Source organism: Raphanus sativus, chromosome 9 (assembly GCF_000801105.2).
Source record: "Raphanus sativus cultivar WK10039 chromosome 9, ASM80110v3, whole genome shotgun sequence".
In the NCBI taxonomy this organism is placed as follows: domain Eukaryota; kingdom Viridiplantae; phylum Streptophyta; class Magnoliopsida; order Brassicales; family Brassicaceae; genus Raphanus; species Raphanus sativus.
The window spans coordinates 1,645,118-1,663,099 of NC_079519.1; the positions used below are offsets into that span (position 1 = coordinate 1,645,118).

Sequence of the window (17,982 nt, forward strand, 5' to 3'; positions counted from 1 at the left end):
GGCGGATCAAAATCTAGTTAGTCTTAAGTGTTAATAACCTGAAAGGGAAGGGATAAATGGCTATGGGTGAAATGTAATTAAGGAAAATTGTTAATAAAATATAACGATATTAATATCAGGTAAGATTATCACACAAGTTTTATGGGCGTTATTGAAAATAAAATATAGTATTTTTTCTTTTTTCTAAAATATTGTGATACTTATAGAAAAATATATGCAATATATACATATATGATATATAATTAGATCTACAAATTGCATGTATATATTTAAGGAATATGTAAGAAGTTTTTGAATGATCTGACTTTAACGAGCGAGGACTGGAGGAGTAGCGTATGTTTGAGTTTTGCCTATAGTATTGCAGTCGCAGATTAGAACATCTTCAAGGGTTCACTCTATTTTTTACTATAAAATAGAATGACTCTATAATAGAAATGAAGTTTGCTTCAATGGTATTCTATTTTAGAGTAAAAAATAGAGTGATAAACAAAAAAAAATAACTTACTCTATATTTGGAGTAAACCTATTTTTCACTCTATTATAGAGTGAGAAATAGAATACCATTGGAGCATTTTTTACTCTAAACTCTATTTTAGAGTGAAAATAGAATGGAGTTGGAGATGATCTTAGTAGTTTTTAACTATACAGTATATAACCTTTTAGAACTATCAAGAGTTCAAAACATAAGGTAGGGGTGGGTGGAGATCTAATACTACCATAATTTTTTTATATTTGAGATTTGCTTTGTACCTTACGGATATCTAATTTTACGTTTTATTTTTCTTCGGAAAATATGAATATCCAGTTTTTCGAATATTCGGATAATTTACGGATGTTTGCGAATATTTACGGATATTTATGGAGATTTCATTTATTTTGTTCAATACAAATAAATTTAGAAAAACCATACAAATTTGTCTTCAAAATTTATCTTTAACATAATATAAAATATATATAAAAAATAAAATAAAGATTAGTGAAAATATATGTTTCATAAATTAAAAAATAATAATTAAATGTTCTTTTTAACATAATTTTTAAAAGTTATAGTTTTTATAAAGAGTTTATATTTCTTTCTTAATTTAATACTTCTATAAGTAATTTTATAAATAAAACTAATAAAGTTATACGTTAAAATAATAGTTATATAAAATTATACATTTAAATTTCTATATTTAATAGTACATTGTGAGGTGTTACAAAAAAAAATTGTACATATATAAATGTTTGTATAAAAGTCAGATCAGATCGGATATCCGAGTTTAAATTTTTTAATATTTGTGATTTGTTTCATTTTTAGTGGATGTCGATTTTTAATATTTATTTTGTTTTGAAAATTTACGAATATCTAGATTTTTTAATATAAACGAATAACGAACCGAATCAAAATTAATAAATAAAATGCTGGGCCCTACATATAGGTTTCTATTCAAATCATGTGTGGCCTGAAACATGTGAATGCCAGGTTAGACTAAATAAGCTGTGAGGGTCACTATAATCCTAGCTATAGCCTCTAGGCATCTATCCTGTTACACTTATTTTGGTGATCAACTTTGAGTTTCATTTATTTATATATTTGGCATCTTTTTGTTGGCTTATACACACCCGCAAGCTTATCTTCGTATAATGATGTGTCCCCTTTTAAGGAGTCGTGTCTCCATAAATCCAACTCTAAATCAAGTCAGGCAAAACAGGTTAAAATAAAAATTAATCCCACTCAAACCAATATATATATATATATATATATATATACTCTATTAAGTTTTTGTATAATAATACCACGTATCACATTATTTTCTTATTAGTAAAATATAATTTGACACAAAACTTAGAAATATAAAACCAATATCTAACATTCGTTTGACCTTTACATTTTCGTATTAGGAAATAAGCTAGATCTTAGGGCTGTGTTATGTGAATGTACCTTCTGTCGTGTTAAAGTCATTGTATAGTTTTATTTATAAATACAATTATTAACTTGTGGAAACCCTAATTCTTAGTTTATACTGTTCACGTTTTAGCACATGCAGTACATTAATCATTATATTATTTTGCTTAGTACGATTTAAAATATATTCCGTAAGAAATTTTTTATTAATTTGATAATTACTAGAAAGTTTTAGATCCATAGAACCTAACTTTCATAAAAATGTGATCCACCATGATACTTGCAGTGACCAAAAGTCAAACTTGGCTATCTTGCACTTCAAATGATCAGCTGGATGATCACTGGTTTTAATCTGTCTCTAGATTGTCATTATTTCAATTATATTTCGTAACTTTAACTACACAGTTATGATCATGACAAACACGAATCTATTGAAAGAAGTGAACCGACCAATATAAGACTTGGACCAGTGGATGATATTTTGGTGACAATAGGATGTAATAAGATATTTCAACTGTTTTTAATAACCGGATGATTCCAAACAGAACCGTAGATTAATCTCTAAGGACTGTGGAGCAATGGATGTTTTTGTCATTTAAAGCATCCATATATACTATAAAACTGCAGTACGAGATGATTCAAACCATATCCTTCTAGTCTTGAGCCCGATGAATCAAACCGTCACAGTGTATAAACTTTGACAATACATAGTAATTTGACAATACAATGTGTCAAATTTGATATAATATAATATTTTGTATTTTCAATATGCGATAATAAATTTAATATTTTAAAATCAAAAGTAAATTTTTGGTAACTAATTTTAAACATATTTTATTTATTAATACTTTTAAAAATTTTAAATAGGAGTTATGTATTATTTAATTAAATTTTTTTACATTTTTTATAAATCAATATTTTATTAAATTGTTTTATAACATTATTGTTAGAACATATATATGTTTATATATGTTCAATGTCTATTGTCTAGTGTGTCAATCTCTTTGTTTTTTTCTTTTCAATGGAAGTGTATTGTCTAGTAGGATTGATAAGCATATTAAGCACAAGTTAAATATTAATTTTATAGAATAGTTCTGTCCTAATAATCCAATATAATTTGATTTGGAAAATATGAAAATATGATAGTTACACCACTTGTGCTCAGGCCCGGCCCTGAAACTTGTAAAAGATATTTGGGCCAAAGAAAAAAACCCTGGGCCGAAATTATTTTGGGAAAAAGGTAATTGCATAGGTTTGAAGTTGAACCCATGGACATTTGTTCAAAAAAAAAAACCCATGAACATATATCTGGTGTTTACTGCTTGTGTTGCAGAGGTGGCTTGTTCGAAACAAACCGGTCACTAAACTGAATTTGAAATGTTGCATGATCGGATCAACCTGAAAAACCGAACAAAACCAAAAATTCTGGATAAAATCCGCAAGGTTTAGTTTTGATATATTTCAGAAAATATTCGTATATATAAACTCTTTATTTGGATACATGATACAAAGTCACAATTTATATTATATCTTACGGCTTACAAAATGACAACCACTTGGGGTAACTCTACTCTCTATATATACATCATAAAAGAAAAACAAGTGCCAAAGCACGACTTAAAGGGATGAATCCTCTTTCTTCTTCTTCTTCTTCTACTTTTCATTCTTGTTCATTACCTTTGAGAATATTGAACTTGCACAATGGACATGTCGCATTCATTTTCAGCCATTTCTCGATGCACGTCGAATGAAAGTGGTGGTTGCAAGGAAGTGTCACCAGCTCTGTTCCATCTTCATATGAACTCAGACATATACAACAGTCCTACACAAACCCCCACACCATCATTAAAAGGAAAAAAAAAGCTCTAAAATTATATTTTCAACTTCTCCTATAAGAAAGAACATATACAACAACTTACAGCATCTTCAGGCTCAAGCACACGTTCGTTACCCGAATACTCAGTGCCTGCCTCCATGGGTATCATTTTCCCGCCACCATCTGTTTGCTTTTCACCATTGTTCATCATCTGAAACTTGAACTTGGGAAGGATGCTGAGATCTGCTTCTGATGCACCCTCCTGAAACACAGATCATAGTATTCATATTTTTTTTTCATTTCTTCCAAAAAGGTAAGTCAATATCTTTTTTTGTAGGTTGCTATTTTAGGCCAAATACCTGCCCAGCAACGGCGTAAAGAAGAGCAATGATACAAGGGAGGCAACAACAGAGAGCGATTCCGATAAGACACGCAAGCACAACGCAAAAGACGGCGAAGAACACATCAAATGACAGGAAAACAAAAGTCAACCTGCAAAGCATTAAAGTTCTACAATGTCATATCTATTCAGAAAGAAAAAAAAAAGGAAACATGGAGCTGATATCACACGTACCAGTACAAATGCGATGCGTTTTGTAGAAGGATATCACCACCAGATACAAGCCAGTAGAAGCCAACAATCCACCAGACAAATGATATAATGGTGTTCATCGATTCACACGTCTTAGTGCTGACAAAAATTTCATTGGTGAAATCATTAGTAAATTTTTTTAGTTTCCTAAAGAACAAAGCAACTCAAAACAAGAAACTGAAGACAGTATGCTAATAGGATTCTCTTGCACGAAGCTTCCTAGATCACACACATTATTTTATTTTGAATTTCCATCAATTGACGAAACTAATCCACAATAAAAGTAATAACTTTGGTAAATAAAGGACTAATCTTTTTCATTCTTTTTTTTTTTTGAACAATCTCTTTCATTCTTACCAAGCTAAAATCACTCTTCGTAATAATAAGACACAGGAGAAAGACAAGATGCATTGTCGGGATTAGATACTGTCATAAACATCTAACCTAAGTACTAAAACAAACCCTCAAAGAAAAAAAAACAGAACCAACTTCAAGAAACCAAGAACCAAACAAAAGGGAATGTCTTTCTTTAAGGAGCTAACCTGAGGATCCTATCATCACCATCTTCATTATCATCACTACCATTAATACCAGAACCTTCACCAGCTTCCAAATCCCCACCACCACCACCCCTGCTCGCGTTCCTCTTCCTAAACTCCAACCACACGAGCACAACGTGGACAAGGCACTGAACGGCGTACCCGCAGATCCAAACCCTAACCGGGACGTTCGGCTTCTCCTCCTTGTAAACCAGAAGCATCACAGCCGCGACGACCACGAAGGCCGCGTTCCAGAGCATGTCGAGAGCCACGACGGGCTTCGAGTAGCCCCAATCGGCTCGTCGCTCTTCGAGCTCCTGCGCGGCCGTCTCTCTCACGACCATCGAAGCTCCTCCTCGCCGACGACCCGAGGCTCGGCCTAGCAGGAGAGAGATTAAGGGCTGACGGCGCCGGGGAGATTGACGCGGGATGAGAAGTGGTGAGGCTGCGCTGGAATCGGACATGGTTGGAGGAGATTGAGGTGAAGAAGACATGGTCTGAAGAAGATTAATCTAGGGTTTGTGTTTTTTTCTCGTACTGTGAAGCAGCTGAGAGGTCAAAATAGCGAAAGAGCTGCTGTAGTAGTATAGTATACATTTGTTTTCTCTGTAATTGTTTTTTAGTGAAATGATTTGGTGAATCGGTGAGTCATTTAATGTGTATTTAATTGTTAATTGTCCTTTAAAAACGCTAAATAATTACGCTATTGAATATTACAGACAATTTTAGGACATAACTGCACTATTTGAAGATTTTCTTTATTCTTCTTGGTCCAAAATTACAAAAAAAAAAAAGAAAGAAAAAAAAAATGGATGTGGTGACATTCGGAGTGATAGTCGGAATCATCATACTCGTCTTCTGCATCGTCTGCTTTATCACCATCGAAGGCACCTGCTGCAACAAGTAACAAACTACCGCCGCTCTTCTCAGTCTCTCCCTCTCTTCTAGATCAATCAGATGTCCTTAGTCACCGATAAGACTCGCGGTTCCGTTTCTGCTTCTCGTGCTGTTCCTGCCGGATCTGTGCGTATACCATCATCACGAGGTTGAGAAGGTGATGAAGTTACCGGAGGAGCTGGCTGAGGAGGAGGATTTGAGGTTGTGTGGGTTTGGGCCTTGTCTCCATAACGATCACGATCACGAATCGAATTCTACCCTCTCTGGATTTGGTAATCGATTCATTGAGTTTTCAAAGTCCGTAGATTAATTTGATTCTTCAAGGATTAGAGTTCTCTTTCTTTATTACACAGCACCGTGGGTTAATGCGTTGGGATGCTCTCTTTTGGTTAGCTTGGCCTCACTCATTTGTCTGATTTTGCTCCCACTTATGTTCGGTAAGTAAATCTCTAGTCTATCTCTCTGTTTAGGTCTTTTTTTTTTGTTGTAAAACAGTTTATGTTTCAATTCTACAGTTCAAGGGAAGCCTGCAAAATGGTTTGTTGATGCCCTGGCTCTCTTTGGGGGTATGTCTGTCTTTTGTTTAGGTTGAAATGTATTGTATTGTATATATGATATGTTGCTACTTCAAATATTCTCTGTTGATTGAGTCGGTTTTAATCAGGCAGGAGCTATGTCGGGGGATGCTTTTCTTCACCAATTACCCCATGCTTTTGGTACAGTACAATGATCTGATCACTTCTTAGTAATATTCACAATGTTGTATATATAAACTGGTTTCTTTAAGCCTGCTCATTTTGCTGCCTTTAATAAACTGGTTTCTTATGCCAAGAGATATCTTCTAAACAGCAAAAAGTTTTTTTTTTTTTTTGTGGCAGGTGGTGGTCACTCTCATTCGCATGATCACCATGAGAGCCATGGCCATCATGATCATTCTCATTCTGATTCGCCTTCACATTCACATTCTATACAAGACCTGTCTGTTGGATTGTCCGTTCTCGGTTAGTAGTAGTAAAACACTTTCTTTTTGTGTTTAGATAAATCAAACAAATTAGTTTGTGGCAGATTAATAAACTTCCAACTCAAAAAACATTGATTCTTGATCGTCTCTAGCTGGGATTGTGGACTTCCTTCTTGTGATAGGTGACGAGGTGCTGACCTGGCAACAACAGAAGAGTGTGAAAAAGAGTGACCTGGCACCTGCAGGGAGAAAAGAAGATTCAGTTATGCTTGTAAAGAGCCAGAGAGTCATATAGTATAAATAGATGAGTGCTTGTAACAGAATCTTTATGCATCTTGTGGTGATGTATCTGGGAGAGTTAGTGACTCTTGAATAAACCCTAGGATCTAGAGATTGGGAGATTGTAATCACAGTTATTGATCAATATAAGCCTCTGTTCTTGTCAACGTGCTCCTCCTTTTTGTTACTATTTTTTAAAGATAGGAGATGCTTCGGCTTCATCTGAAGAAGATGATAACATCTCTATCCTTGTGCAGCACAATTTTACTGATGGAATGGCGTTAGGAAGTGCGTTTCTCATCTACGGATCAGTTGGTGGATGGTCAAGAACCATCTTCTTACTTGCTCACGAGCTTCCCAAGAGGTATGTACTCTGTTTAATTTATTTGAAGTATATACAATATTTACTTTGTAAAGTTAATACCTTATAACATCAGTCCTGACAATTTCGATACACCTGAACGGGTTTATTCAACAAAATAAATCTATTGTTACTGATATTTTATAAATTATTATGCAATCTAAAGTATTTTAAGTACTGGATTTTAAAGTGTTTGGATGAAGTTTTTTATTTAAAAATAAAAATTCAATGTTATGGTTTTAAATAATATTTTAAAATGGTTTAACAAAAAGTATTTTACATTCTATAGTCCATATAAAATATTGTTAAAAGTCATTAAAAGTTCAAATCATCCCAAAATTTAGATCGAGTAGATTTTCGTATATCTAATGTAACTCATCCTCACGTTACAGACCAATTAGATGAATGTACAGTTTACAATCGAGACACTAATTGGTAAATAAAAGATTTTTTTTCCTTTTTATTTAAATATATATTTTTTGAAAAGGAGCGGTAACAACGGTATAACGGATGGTAAAGGAAGGAAGAACTTAAAATAGAGAAAAGAGATTTACAGAGATGATTTTTTTGATCCTTGAGGAATACGTAAGGTACAGAGAAGACAAAGAGATAGAGAGGAAGAGGAGAGAGAGAGGGAGGAGGCTGGCTTCGAGGATGAAGCTGTGGAAACGAGCAGCCGCCGCTATAAAAGACCGTAAAAGCTTACTAGCCGTCGGATTCTCAAAGCGAACTCCGCACCATAACCTAGACCTCGAAGCAGCCATCATCAAAGCCACCTCCCACGACTCCTCCTCCATCGACTACTCGAACGCTCGCCGCGTCTACGACTGGATCCGATCCTCTCCCCTCAACCTCAAGACTCTCGTCCACACCCTCTCATCCCGCGTCAGCCACACGCGCAGCTGGATCGTCTCCCTCAAATCCCTTATGCTTCTCCACGGCGTCCTCTCCTGCAAGCTCCCTCCCGTCCTAGGCGAACTCCGCCGTCTCCCTTTCGACCTCTCCGGTTTCTCCGACGGGCATTCTTGTCTCAGCAAAACATGGGGGTTCAACATCTTCGTCCGGACCTACTTCGCTTTCCTCCGTAGCTACTCTATCTTCTTGTCTGATCAGTTTCATCGCCGTCGTCGATCTTCTTGTCAGCTCGAAAGGATCGAGAAACTGCAGTCTCTTCTCGATTTGATTCTACAGATCCGTCCCGTCGCTGACAACATGAAGAGAACGTTGATCCTAGAGGCAATGGACTGCGTCGTGATCGAGAGTATCAACATCTACGGTAGAATATGCGGCGGCGTCATCAGGTTCCTTCCGGGTTCTTCCGGAAAAACAGACGCCGCCGCGATGCTAAAGATCGTCAACAAGGCAACCTCTCAGGGAGAGGATCTAGCTCTCTACTTCGAGTTCTGCAAAAGCTTTGGCGTCCCGAACGCGAGAGATACTCCTCAGTTCGTTAGTATACCAAAGGCAGAAGTAGAAACAATCAAGAAAATGATCAAGAACGAAGAAGTAGTGGTGGAGGAAGAGAAAGCTATGGTGGTTTGGGAGAAACCGAGATTGGAGACGATCATCACAGAGGAATGGGAGAGTTTCGAAGATGATGAGTGTTGTTTCCGTGAAAAGGTGGTTAAAGAATATCAAAAGCATCCTCTTCCTGGTCTTATAGTATCGTACCAAGAACCAGTTTATATACAGTACATGATGCCAGATTTGATTACGTTCTAGTGAAGACACAAGAAACAATATGGATGAGATTGAACTTGTTTTGTCTTTCTTTTTTTTTTCTTTTTCCATGGTTCTGGTTCTGTACATATACACAATTTTTACCAGTATCTTGAGTAAAAATTCAAAAAAGAAGTGGTACATTTTGAGATACATACCGAATTTGATTCTGAGTTCATTAAAATACAAACAAAAATTAAGTCAGAATACAAAGGATTAAGATTGTTAGATTGAGGAGATTACAAATGGATGGTGAAAGGGTACTATACTTTTTTTTTGTCAAAGAAAGGGTAATATACTTAAACCACACACATCTGTTGGAAAGGTGGCATTGATAGTGTTAAACTAATAAAACTTCAAACGTCAAATATACAAGAGATATTTTATTTTATTCAGAAGAAAAAATGATTACCATGGATACATAGTTACTAGTTATGATTAGTCTTTTACAGTAAGTGAAACACATTTAACTGGAAAATTTTATTCTTTTTTAGAATGGTAATTTAGTATGACTTATCTATTTTATACTATTTTATTTTATTTAAAAATAAAAAAGTAACGTATGACACCAAGTAAAAAACCAAAAAAATAATAAATCAAATCCTAATACATTGAATTTTGTTTGATGTTGAATTATCAATTTTTCCATGATTGATAACTCAATCAAGTATATAACACATCATAATTCAAACATTAATTCAAGAAAATAAAATTAATCTATGATTGGTAATATTTTTGAATTGTGGTTTAATGCAAATTTAATCAACAGTAACTCATGCCACCAGTTAAAGCCAACATGTATGTTAAAGCCAATATGGCAATATGTATGTTCGCAATTGATCTTTTGGTTCCGAATTCCATTATATCAAGTCATGGGCCTAGTGTTTTCTTGAGATGTATCAGATATTGGATTTGTTCGATGAGCCTCCTGATTTTGTATATTGTTTTATTGTTTGCATCTATTAAAATCAATTAGTAAGCTTATATTCCGAAGTGAGATGTAATGAGGCACGAGGCTTGGCTGCAAGTGCTGCCGGATTTCAAAATTTCATCCATAAATATCAAATTTCATATTTTGAAAGAGCCATTTCAGTTAATATAACTAGCGCTTTTACAGACCATCATGACATGTATGTAGTCTTATGGCTTGTACTAGTTCGTATCGTTACTACGTCTTCTTTTTTGTCAAAGTAACTTTTATTTATGCTAAATAAATCAATACATACATCGTCTTGTAAGGAGTTTAGAAACAAAACCCTTTAACCAAAAAAAGAAGTTTAGAAACAATTATATACAAAAAATTGGAACCGTAACAGTCCGCTTAGCTAATTTATTCACACATTGGTTGTGTGATCTATTTCTATGTTTGAACTTTACGGAGTCAAAGAGTCGTTGCCATTCTCGAATTTTGTTGATGTAATTTCGTTTTTGTAATTTTGCGGCATCATCACCTTCGAATTCCACATGCTTGAAACAGAAAGACCAATTTGCGTGTAAGCCCATACAAGTGTTTTGCATTCAGCCTCTTTAATCCGAAAGCATCCCTGAAACTTCCTGATCATTCTACTATGTTGAAAGTAGCTCTGACCATTACAAATAATCCATCCTAGTCCAGAAACTCCCTGGCCTTCATGATGTGAAGGCATCATAATTGTATTTAAACCATCCTTCTCAAGGTCTTATCCAATTGCATCGCCTTGTACTTGTATTGTTTTTCGTAAATTTGTACTTGTATTGTTACTAAGTCCTTCAAATTCAAACCCTCCAAATACCTAATATCAAAAAATTAGACTTAAGTTATTTTAATGTGGCCACTTGAAAAGCAAACTTAATTTTTGTTTTTGTTTTGATTAAGGAAGGCTAATGATGTTCCTCTATATGTATATGTGTGTGTTGATTTCGTTTGATATGAAATGTTTGCAAGGAAAGCAACAAGGCCGATGGGAAATAGCTATCAACCATAAAATGGTATGGCCAAAGCAAAGACTTTAAGGATGTACCATAAGTTTCGACCTTTATAGAGACTAGTACTTTCTCATAAGTCATAATACGTGGCCCAATCAAATATATAATTAAGCAAAACAAAAAATATTAACAATTTATAATATGGTGACAAAAACAAAAGTATTATAACTAACCAAATGCTTTAAATAGAAATTAAAACACTATATATATCAACTTACAGGCTTATATTATCAAACAACAACAAAAATTGCATTGGAGTAATCACAGATAATAGAACTTATTTACAATAGTTATTCTTTTCTATATCCAGTTTAAAGGTGATGAATGATGGTAGGATGGGTTGCACACCTTCACCCAATCTGACGATCTTGTTTGCTCATGTTTGCATAATTATTATTTTTAACTTCAGAGACCGTGAATTTTTGCCCTTACAATAACTTAAACCATATATATGATCGATAGACATGCTAGCAGATTGGACGCATAAACAATATTAATAGCATGTTGACAGAATATAACATATTAAAAATAAAACTATTTTTTTATTTACACACAAATAAAATAATGGATTTCTAGTTACTCTCATATTAAGAATTTTTATTTGTAACTGATACTTTTCTGATGTATGGAAAAATATGACTCTTCTCCCCCTTTTTAATTAGTTAACGATTTAGATTGGTAATTTTTTTTTTAATTTTTTTAAAAAAAAATTAAGTAACAAAAAATCACTACTTATCTACATAGCTATATTCAACAAATAATTAAAAACTGCATAATACAAAATTATATAGCATCAAATATTAATAAATTTTACATTAAAAATTAAAATATCATCTAATCTAGAAAAAATATTCTAACATATCATAGATGAAAACATTCCCGGTTTCCATCAGGTATCATATAATTGGGGATTTCTCGGATATATATTTTGACTTTTAATAATATTAAAAATACCAAATAATAGTGCATACTCTACAACATTTATACACTTTTGCAATCATAGAACGAATTTTAAGAAGCTTTAAAAGATATCCTAAGACTTATGAACCGATAATTAAATGTATTTTACTTAAAATAACATAAATTAGCATTTGGAGTATTAATTATTTGATCCTATTCAGTTAATTCCAAATTTAAACGCATACAAACGTTGTCGTCCCTGGCCGAACCACTCAACTGGAGACTCGTCCTTTTGGCACCAATTGATTGTCGTTACCAGTTGCAACTTAACATCACAAAAGCATTCTAGTTTATCGAAAAAGGAAAAAAAAGTAGGGTTCATATTCATGTATGTATAGATCCGTGAGGATTAATAGGCTCAGTCTGTTTTATGAGCAAATGTACAAATCCATAATGATGACAATTATACAAAAGCCACATATAAAAGATGTAATAATGAAAAAAAAATGCAAAGGCAATAGATGAGAGTACCGCGTAGGGTAAAGGCTTTTACCGTCCATGTGGCCAAGATTTGGCAATGCTTTCTATGAAGATTATGACATAGAGACAAAGTCACTTTCTTCTCTCTAGAAATTAGTATTATACAAAAGATTGTAACTATTTTATTTTAATTAGTCTTTGTGCGTTGTCAATAGAAGTTAACACTTCTTCATCATTACTGCTTAGAAAAGCAAAAAGCCAAAGGGTCCGACTCCCATGTTCCGACTCCCATGTTGTCATCACTATTCTCTCCTCCTTAGTTAAACTTAATTAATTAATACTCTTTTTTGTTTGTTTTCATGTACTCCTCTCCTTTATTCGTACTTCTCTTTTTCTAAAACGAATCTCGCATCTAATCTTACCCCCTAAATCTTGCTTTTCTATTATCATATTAATCACTCAGTCTCGTGGAATACCTCAACATTGATCATACTAAGTTATCTAATATAATGGCATCTTTTGCATTAGTACGTTGATTTGGAGGTACACATATTGATTTGGAAAAATAGCATTTGCTTAATATTGATTTGCTGGTAAAACTTATGCATATTTAATTTATAGTTTAGACTCATTGAAATTAGTTACATTTTTATGTTGGTTAATTTTAAGCACTCTCGTATTAGCCACGCTTAACATGAACACGCACTACAGTTTACATTTCCGTATATTTTGTAGTAAAAGCGACGTACAGCCATTGCTCTCCGTTTCGGGTTTCTGTGAATCGAAAAAATGTCAATTAGTTTTTCAAGTTGCAACTTTTCAGATGGCAACAAGAGCGAACGAGACAACCGCCTCAGGTTTCCATGCACAGCTCTACTAAAGGGTTTTCGGGCGTTACTCATTTAACAAATAAAACAAAATATAGATGCATGGTGCTAGATCTAAAATTCAAGGTGATAAAACGGTACAAGTCAACAAAAGTAAAACAACTAACAACGGAGTGAGAGACTTATTGCAGTCGAATAGTAAACTAGTTAGAGTAACTGAGGGTGATTTTTTTTTTGTAACTTAACTGAGGGTGAATTTGCTAGATGATGATATGAGAAACTTTTATAGTTGTGAAAGTATGAGCTGACAAAAAAAATATAAGGTGTGTTTTCGCATAATTTAAACAAATAGGATGATATCAAATAAATCAGTGTCTTATTTTTAATATGCGTGAAATATAATAATCTATGTTATTTAGAAAGCTCTGTGCCATAAATAATCCAACTTACCTAAGCTATTTAGTGATATATTCTTTGAATATAGGAAAGAGGTGAGTATTTTATTATTAATATGTATCTCAGGCAATAATGTGACTGTGTGATTAGGAGTGATATATCCAACTTACAAAAAAGCATTGCATGTGATGAGAATCCATTTTCCCCATCCTCCTACCCACTCTTTCCAACCCAACCTTCTCCTTTCTCTTCTTATTAAAGTGTCGTCCTCTTTTTGTTCCTCTTTTTGTTTTTTTTTTTAAATGACTTTTTAAAAAAGTTTTGTATTTACTTCTATTTTTTTACAGTTCCACTAGGTTAGACAAATGCCCTTTAATGAGATGGTGGACTTTAATATCTATGTTATTTTATACCTACAACACACAGACACTTATACTTTATAATTAGTCTATAAATATGTTCTTTATAAAGAAAAATTCGACAGAACTTATTCCAGATCTAAAATTTTCCTTTGTAAAGTTAGATAGAATTTGTCTCAGCTGACACCGAAACCCAGATCTGACTCAAGGTTTATGCTTGTGTAACCACATGAGTGTTTTTTACCACAAGAGTTTATTGTAAGAATAACTCCACTGCAATGAAACTGATCTGATAATTCGAGTCTCACTTATTGACACAATATTCATTTTAATTAAAATATATGTTATATAAAAGGGCATGTAAAATACGTGAGATGATATTTGTAAATACATACTGAAATATTATTTGGGTATCTGCATGTGTATTATTTTCCAAACAAATATTCTCATCATATCCCTCTTTTATATATAAACCAACCCTAAAGGCTACACATCACCATTAAAAAACATGTACTCGAACATCAAATTTCCAAGATTCCCATTTGAATTTCCATCAATCCTTTTATTATATATCTTGAAAAAGGAGAAAAAAGTTTAACTCAGTCTGATCGAATATTGTATGATATGAAATAATAATGACTTGTAATTGTTTTGTTGTGGAAGGGGATGTTTTTTTGTTTCTTGTCCAGATGCTAATGTGGGCTCCAAAGTCCTTGTCCCACTCTCTTTATATGTGTATAGCCTATATATGTGTATATACAACATTTCTCTGCATATCTATGTTAGGTGTTTCTAAATAAACAGTTAACAGTGTACCGATAGAAAAGAGAGAGAGAAAGAGAGGTTCATAACTACTCTGAAGAAGATTGAAGCACCAACGACCATACAATGCATTTCTCCATCTAAGGTGAAAGGTCAATGAAACAATTAACAAAAAGTTGAAAGTTTTCATCTTTACTTTCTTTTTAGTGATTTTCCGAGAAAATTATAAAAAGATGGAGAGTAAAAGGTTTTGGAAAAGCTTTTCCTTTTATGTGATAAAAAGATAATTTCAGAAAAACAAAGCCCTTTTGTTTCTCTCTCTTAACTCATCTTGCTTTTCTTCCTCTATTAGTAAAGATGTAAAACACAACACTCCTTCCACCAAATAAATAAGGAAACAACTCAATAAAAAACAATCTCTGCTTCTTTCTCCTCTGCATGAAAAACAAAAGATTCCTCAATATTGTTCTTATTTTTCGTTAGTCACAGTACCCTTCTCTATACGCTAAAACTAAAAACAAACACTATCTTTAGACAAAAACAAAAAAGAAAACGTGAGAACCTTATCCGATGATAGACTACGAGAGAAGCAAGAACATCAACCATCATCAGAATCCTCCTCCTTCTTCATCTTCCTCCGATCTTCTTCCCGACGGTAATGGAGCCGCCGTGACCCAAAAGAGGAAAAGACGACCTGCTGGAACACCAGGTATTAATTATGTTCAATTTGTTTTTTCTTTTAAAAAAGAATAGCACAAAGATTTTTTTTTCTTTAAGCAAGTTCTTGAAAGTAATCATTTTCTGTGGAAAAATAAATCGACTTTGGTCACAATTCTTTTCAAGTTTTTATTTCCCCAAAGGTTTTTAATCAATATCCAAAAGTAATCATATTTTTTTCTGGCGGTGGCAGATCCTGAGGCTGAGGTGGTATCTTTATCTCCAAGAACACTACTAGAATCCGATCGGTACGTGTGTGAGATCTGTAATCAAGGGTTTCAGAGAGACCAGAATCTACAGATGCACAGGAGAAGGCATAAAGTTCCATGGAAGCTTTTAAAGAGAGAGACCACCGAGGAAGTCAAGAAGAGAGTCTACGTTTGTCCAGAGCCGACATGCCTCCACCACAACCCTTGTCACGCCCTCGGAGATCTCGTGGGAATCAAGAAACACTTTCGAAGGAAACACAGTAACCACAAGCAATGGATCTGTGAGAGATGCTCAAAGGGCTACGCTGTTCAATCTGATTACAAAGCCCATCTCAAAACGTGTGGCACTCGCGGCCATTCCTGCGATTGCGGCCGCGTTTTCTCCAGGTTCCATTTCCATGAAACCCTAGCTAGTGGCAATACTAATATATATTTAATTTAATTATTAATATATATTTTTAATGTATATATACATATCTGAATCCTTAAAGTAAATCAAAGAATGTTTTTTCTAGTATGGCGTGTACATGTTTTAATTATAGATAATGGAAGCTGAGGTTTGTTGGATTGCTGTCTAAAATATTTTAATTAAGGATTATTTTTTGATTATATATTTGAACTTACTTACGTTGACCCCATCACAGATTTCACTATAGCACTTTGTTAAGTAGATATATTGTTTATATTATACCAAAACTCAAAGTCTTGCATCTCATGCTCATGATATAATATAATCCAAAATATAGCTAACTCCACTAACTTAGTTAAGTTATATTTTATTTCTTTGTTTGATACATATATTCCTTTGTGCTTTCCACTTTTAGTTAACTATATATAAAGACTCGTCGTCAAAAAAAAACTATATATATACACTCTTCTTGATTCAGAGTGGAGAGTTTCATTGAGCACCAAGACAATTGCACCATGCGCCGATCACAACAACTCTCCGGCCACCGTTTACAACAACAGCAACAACATACCTCAAACGTTACACAAACTGCTTCAGTCGCCAAAAACGATAACCTCTCCGTTGGTCCTGTATTGCCAGGACATCCTTTGCTAAGACAAGCTCCTCCACCGTCATCCGATTTGCTCTATCCTTTCGTTGGCTCATGCGCTACTACTGGTAGTAGCATCGAGCTTCAGCTACTTCCATCGCGGGCTAGTGCTGATGAGACAAGCCTTAGTTTGTCGATAGGGATGGAGCCGACAACGTCAAGCTACGAAAAGGGAGAGACGAGCTTACTATTGGGACAAAGAGAGGAAGCCAAAAGGCAAATAGAGATTGCGGAACTGGAATTTTCTGAAGCCAAGAGAATAAGGCAACATGCCAAAGCTGAGCTTCATAAAGCTCAGCTTTATAGAGAAGAAGCAAGTCGGAGGATTAGTGCTACGATGATGCAAATCACTTGCCATAATTGCAAGAAACACTTTCAAGCTGTCGCTGCTTCGGCTCCTCCTCCTCCTCTTCCACAACCGCCTTGTACCGATGAGAGTACATCACTTGCTGTGAGCTATGTGTCTTCGGCGACTACCGAAGGTGAAAAAGCGAGTGATAGAGCATCGTCATAGTCATAGACCTTTTAAAAAGAAACAAATTATATTTTTCCTTTTTTTTGTTCTTTGATTGAAATTGAAGACGAACTTTTTAAATTCTTTGGGTTCTTTTTATAAATTTGTTTTGTTTTTTTTCTCGAACAAAAACCAAAGTGGAGTAGAGTTTTGTAGTATGAGTATCAAGTGTGGTTGGATCTGTTTCTGGTTGCGGGATATTGTAACTTTGGTTCGTGTAATAAATTATCGGGTTATATAACGGTTACTTTTTAACAGAAACACACACAAAATCCATTTATTTATTTTCCCTATATATATATTTTTAACACTTATTTTCCCTATATTTAATGTTAAAGAAGCAATAAAACATATATCCGCATTTAAAGAAAACACACACAAGTATCTATCTTATTAAAGCTGAAGTACAAATTCGGTGTGTTTGGATACTTGGATAAGAGTATTAAAAAAAATTGGTGTGTTTGGAAACATGGATTGTAGTCTTTTAAAAAAAAATTTGTTTGGAAACAAAGATAGTAGTACAAAATAGAAAAAGTAATGGGCTTAAGTTATTAAGTCCATTATAAAAGAATATTGTCAATATATATAAGAAAAATACAATACAAAGCCCAATTTGAAATACCAACTCAAATTATGGTTTTTATATTTCATATTAAATTTTTAAAATATAATATATGTAATTATTTATATGATGATACATATTAAATACTATTAATTATATGATTAGTTATATGATGGTACAT

General features: G+C 33.8%; 4 protein-coding genes across 7 annotated transcripts; 3 read left to right on the forward strand and 1 right to left on the reverse strand.

The window, feature by feature from the left end:
- Positions 1-3,347: 3,347 nt before the first annotated feature.
- LOC108827312 (E3 ubiquitin protein ligase RIE1) lies at positions 3,348-5,434 on the reverse strand. Its single transcript, XM_018600685.2, has 5 exons — positions 4,839-5,434; positions 4,279-4,395; positions 4,064-4,196; positions 3,808-3,966; positions 3,348-3,710 (listed from the first exon to the last, which is right to left on the reverse strand). Exons 1-5 carry the CDS (start codon positions 5,327-5,329, stop codon positions 3,549-3,551), a joined length of 1,062 nt encoding a protein of 353 aa, XP_018456187.1. The 5' UTR covers positions 5,330-5,434; the 3' UTR covers positions 3,348-3,548.
- An 84-nt stretch (positions 5,435-5,518) lies between these two features.
- On the forward strand, positions 5,519-7,139 carry LOC108823979 (IAA-alanine resistance protein 1). 3 transcript variants are annotated; one of them, XM_018597300.2, is made up of 6 exons: positions 5,519-6,004; positions 6,086-6,169; positions 6,248-6,298; positions 6,401-6,448; positions 6,611-6,733; positions 6,846-7,139. In XM_018597300.2, the coding sequence occupies exons 1-6, from the start codon at positions 5,893-5,895 to the stop codon at positions 6,986-6,988; spliced, it is 561 nt and encodes a 186-aa protein (XP_018452802.1). In that variant the 5' UTR covers positions 5,519-5,892; the 3' UTR covers positions 6,989-7,139. The 3 variants fall into 3 exon arrangements, with proteins under 3 accessions (XP_018452802.1, XP_018452804.1, XP_018452803.1); XM_018597302.2 differs by having other exon boundaries at positions 6,798-6,988; XM_018597301.2 differs by having other exon boundaries at positions 5,522-6,004; positions 6,876-7,139.
- Positions 7,140-7,200: 61 nt separating this feature from the next.
- LOC108823978 (putative clathrin assembly protein At1g68110) lies at positions 7,201-9,205 on the forward strand. 2 transcript variants are annotated; one of them, XM_018597299.2, is made up of 2 exons: positions 7,201-7,336; positions 7,821-9,205. In XM_018597299.2, exon 2 carries the CDS (start codon positions 7,892-7,894, stop codon positions 9,053-9,055), a length of 1,164 nt encoding a protein of 387 aa, XP_018452801.2. In that variant the 5' UTR covers positions 7,201-7,336; positions 7,821-7,891; the 3' UTR covers positions 9,056-9,205. The 2 variants fall into 2 exon arrangements, with proteins under 2 accessions (XP_018452801.2, XP_056850543.1); XM_056994563.1 differs by having other exon boundaries at positions 7,214-7,336; positions 7,913-9,205.
- Positions 9,206-14,805: 5,600 nt separating this feature from the next.
- On the forward strand, positions 14,806-17,488 carry LOC108823885 (protein indeterminate-domain 14). Its single transcript, XM_018597182.2, has 3 exons — positions 14,806-15,450; positions 15,652-16,054; positions 16,555-17,488. The coding sequence occupies exons 1-3, from the start codon at positions 15,312-15,314 to the stop codon at positions 17,237-17,239; spliced, it is 1,227 nt and encodes a 408-aa protein (XP_018452684.1). The 5' UTR covers positions 14,806-15,311; the 3' UTR covers positions 17,240-17,488.
- Positions 17,489-17,982: the final 494 nt, after the last annotated feature.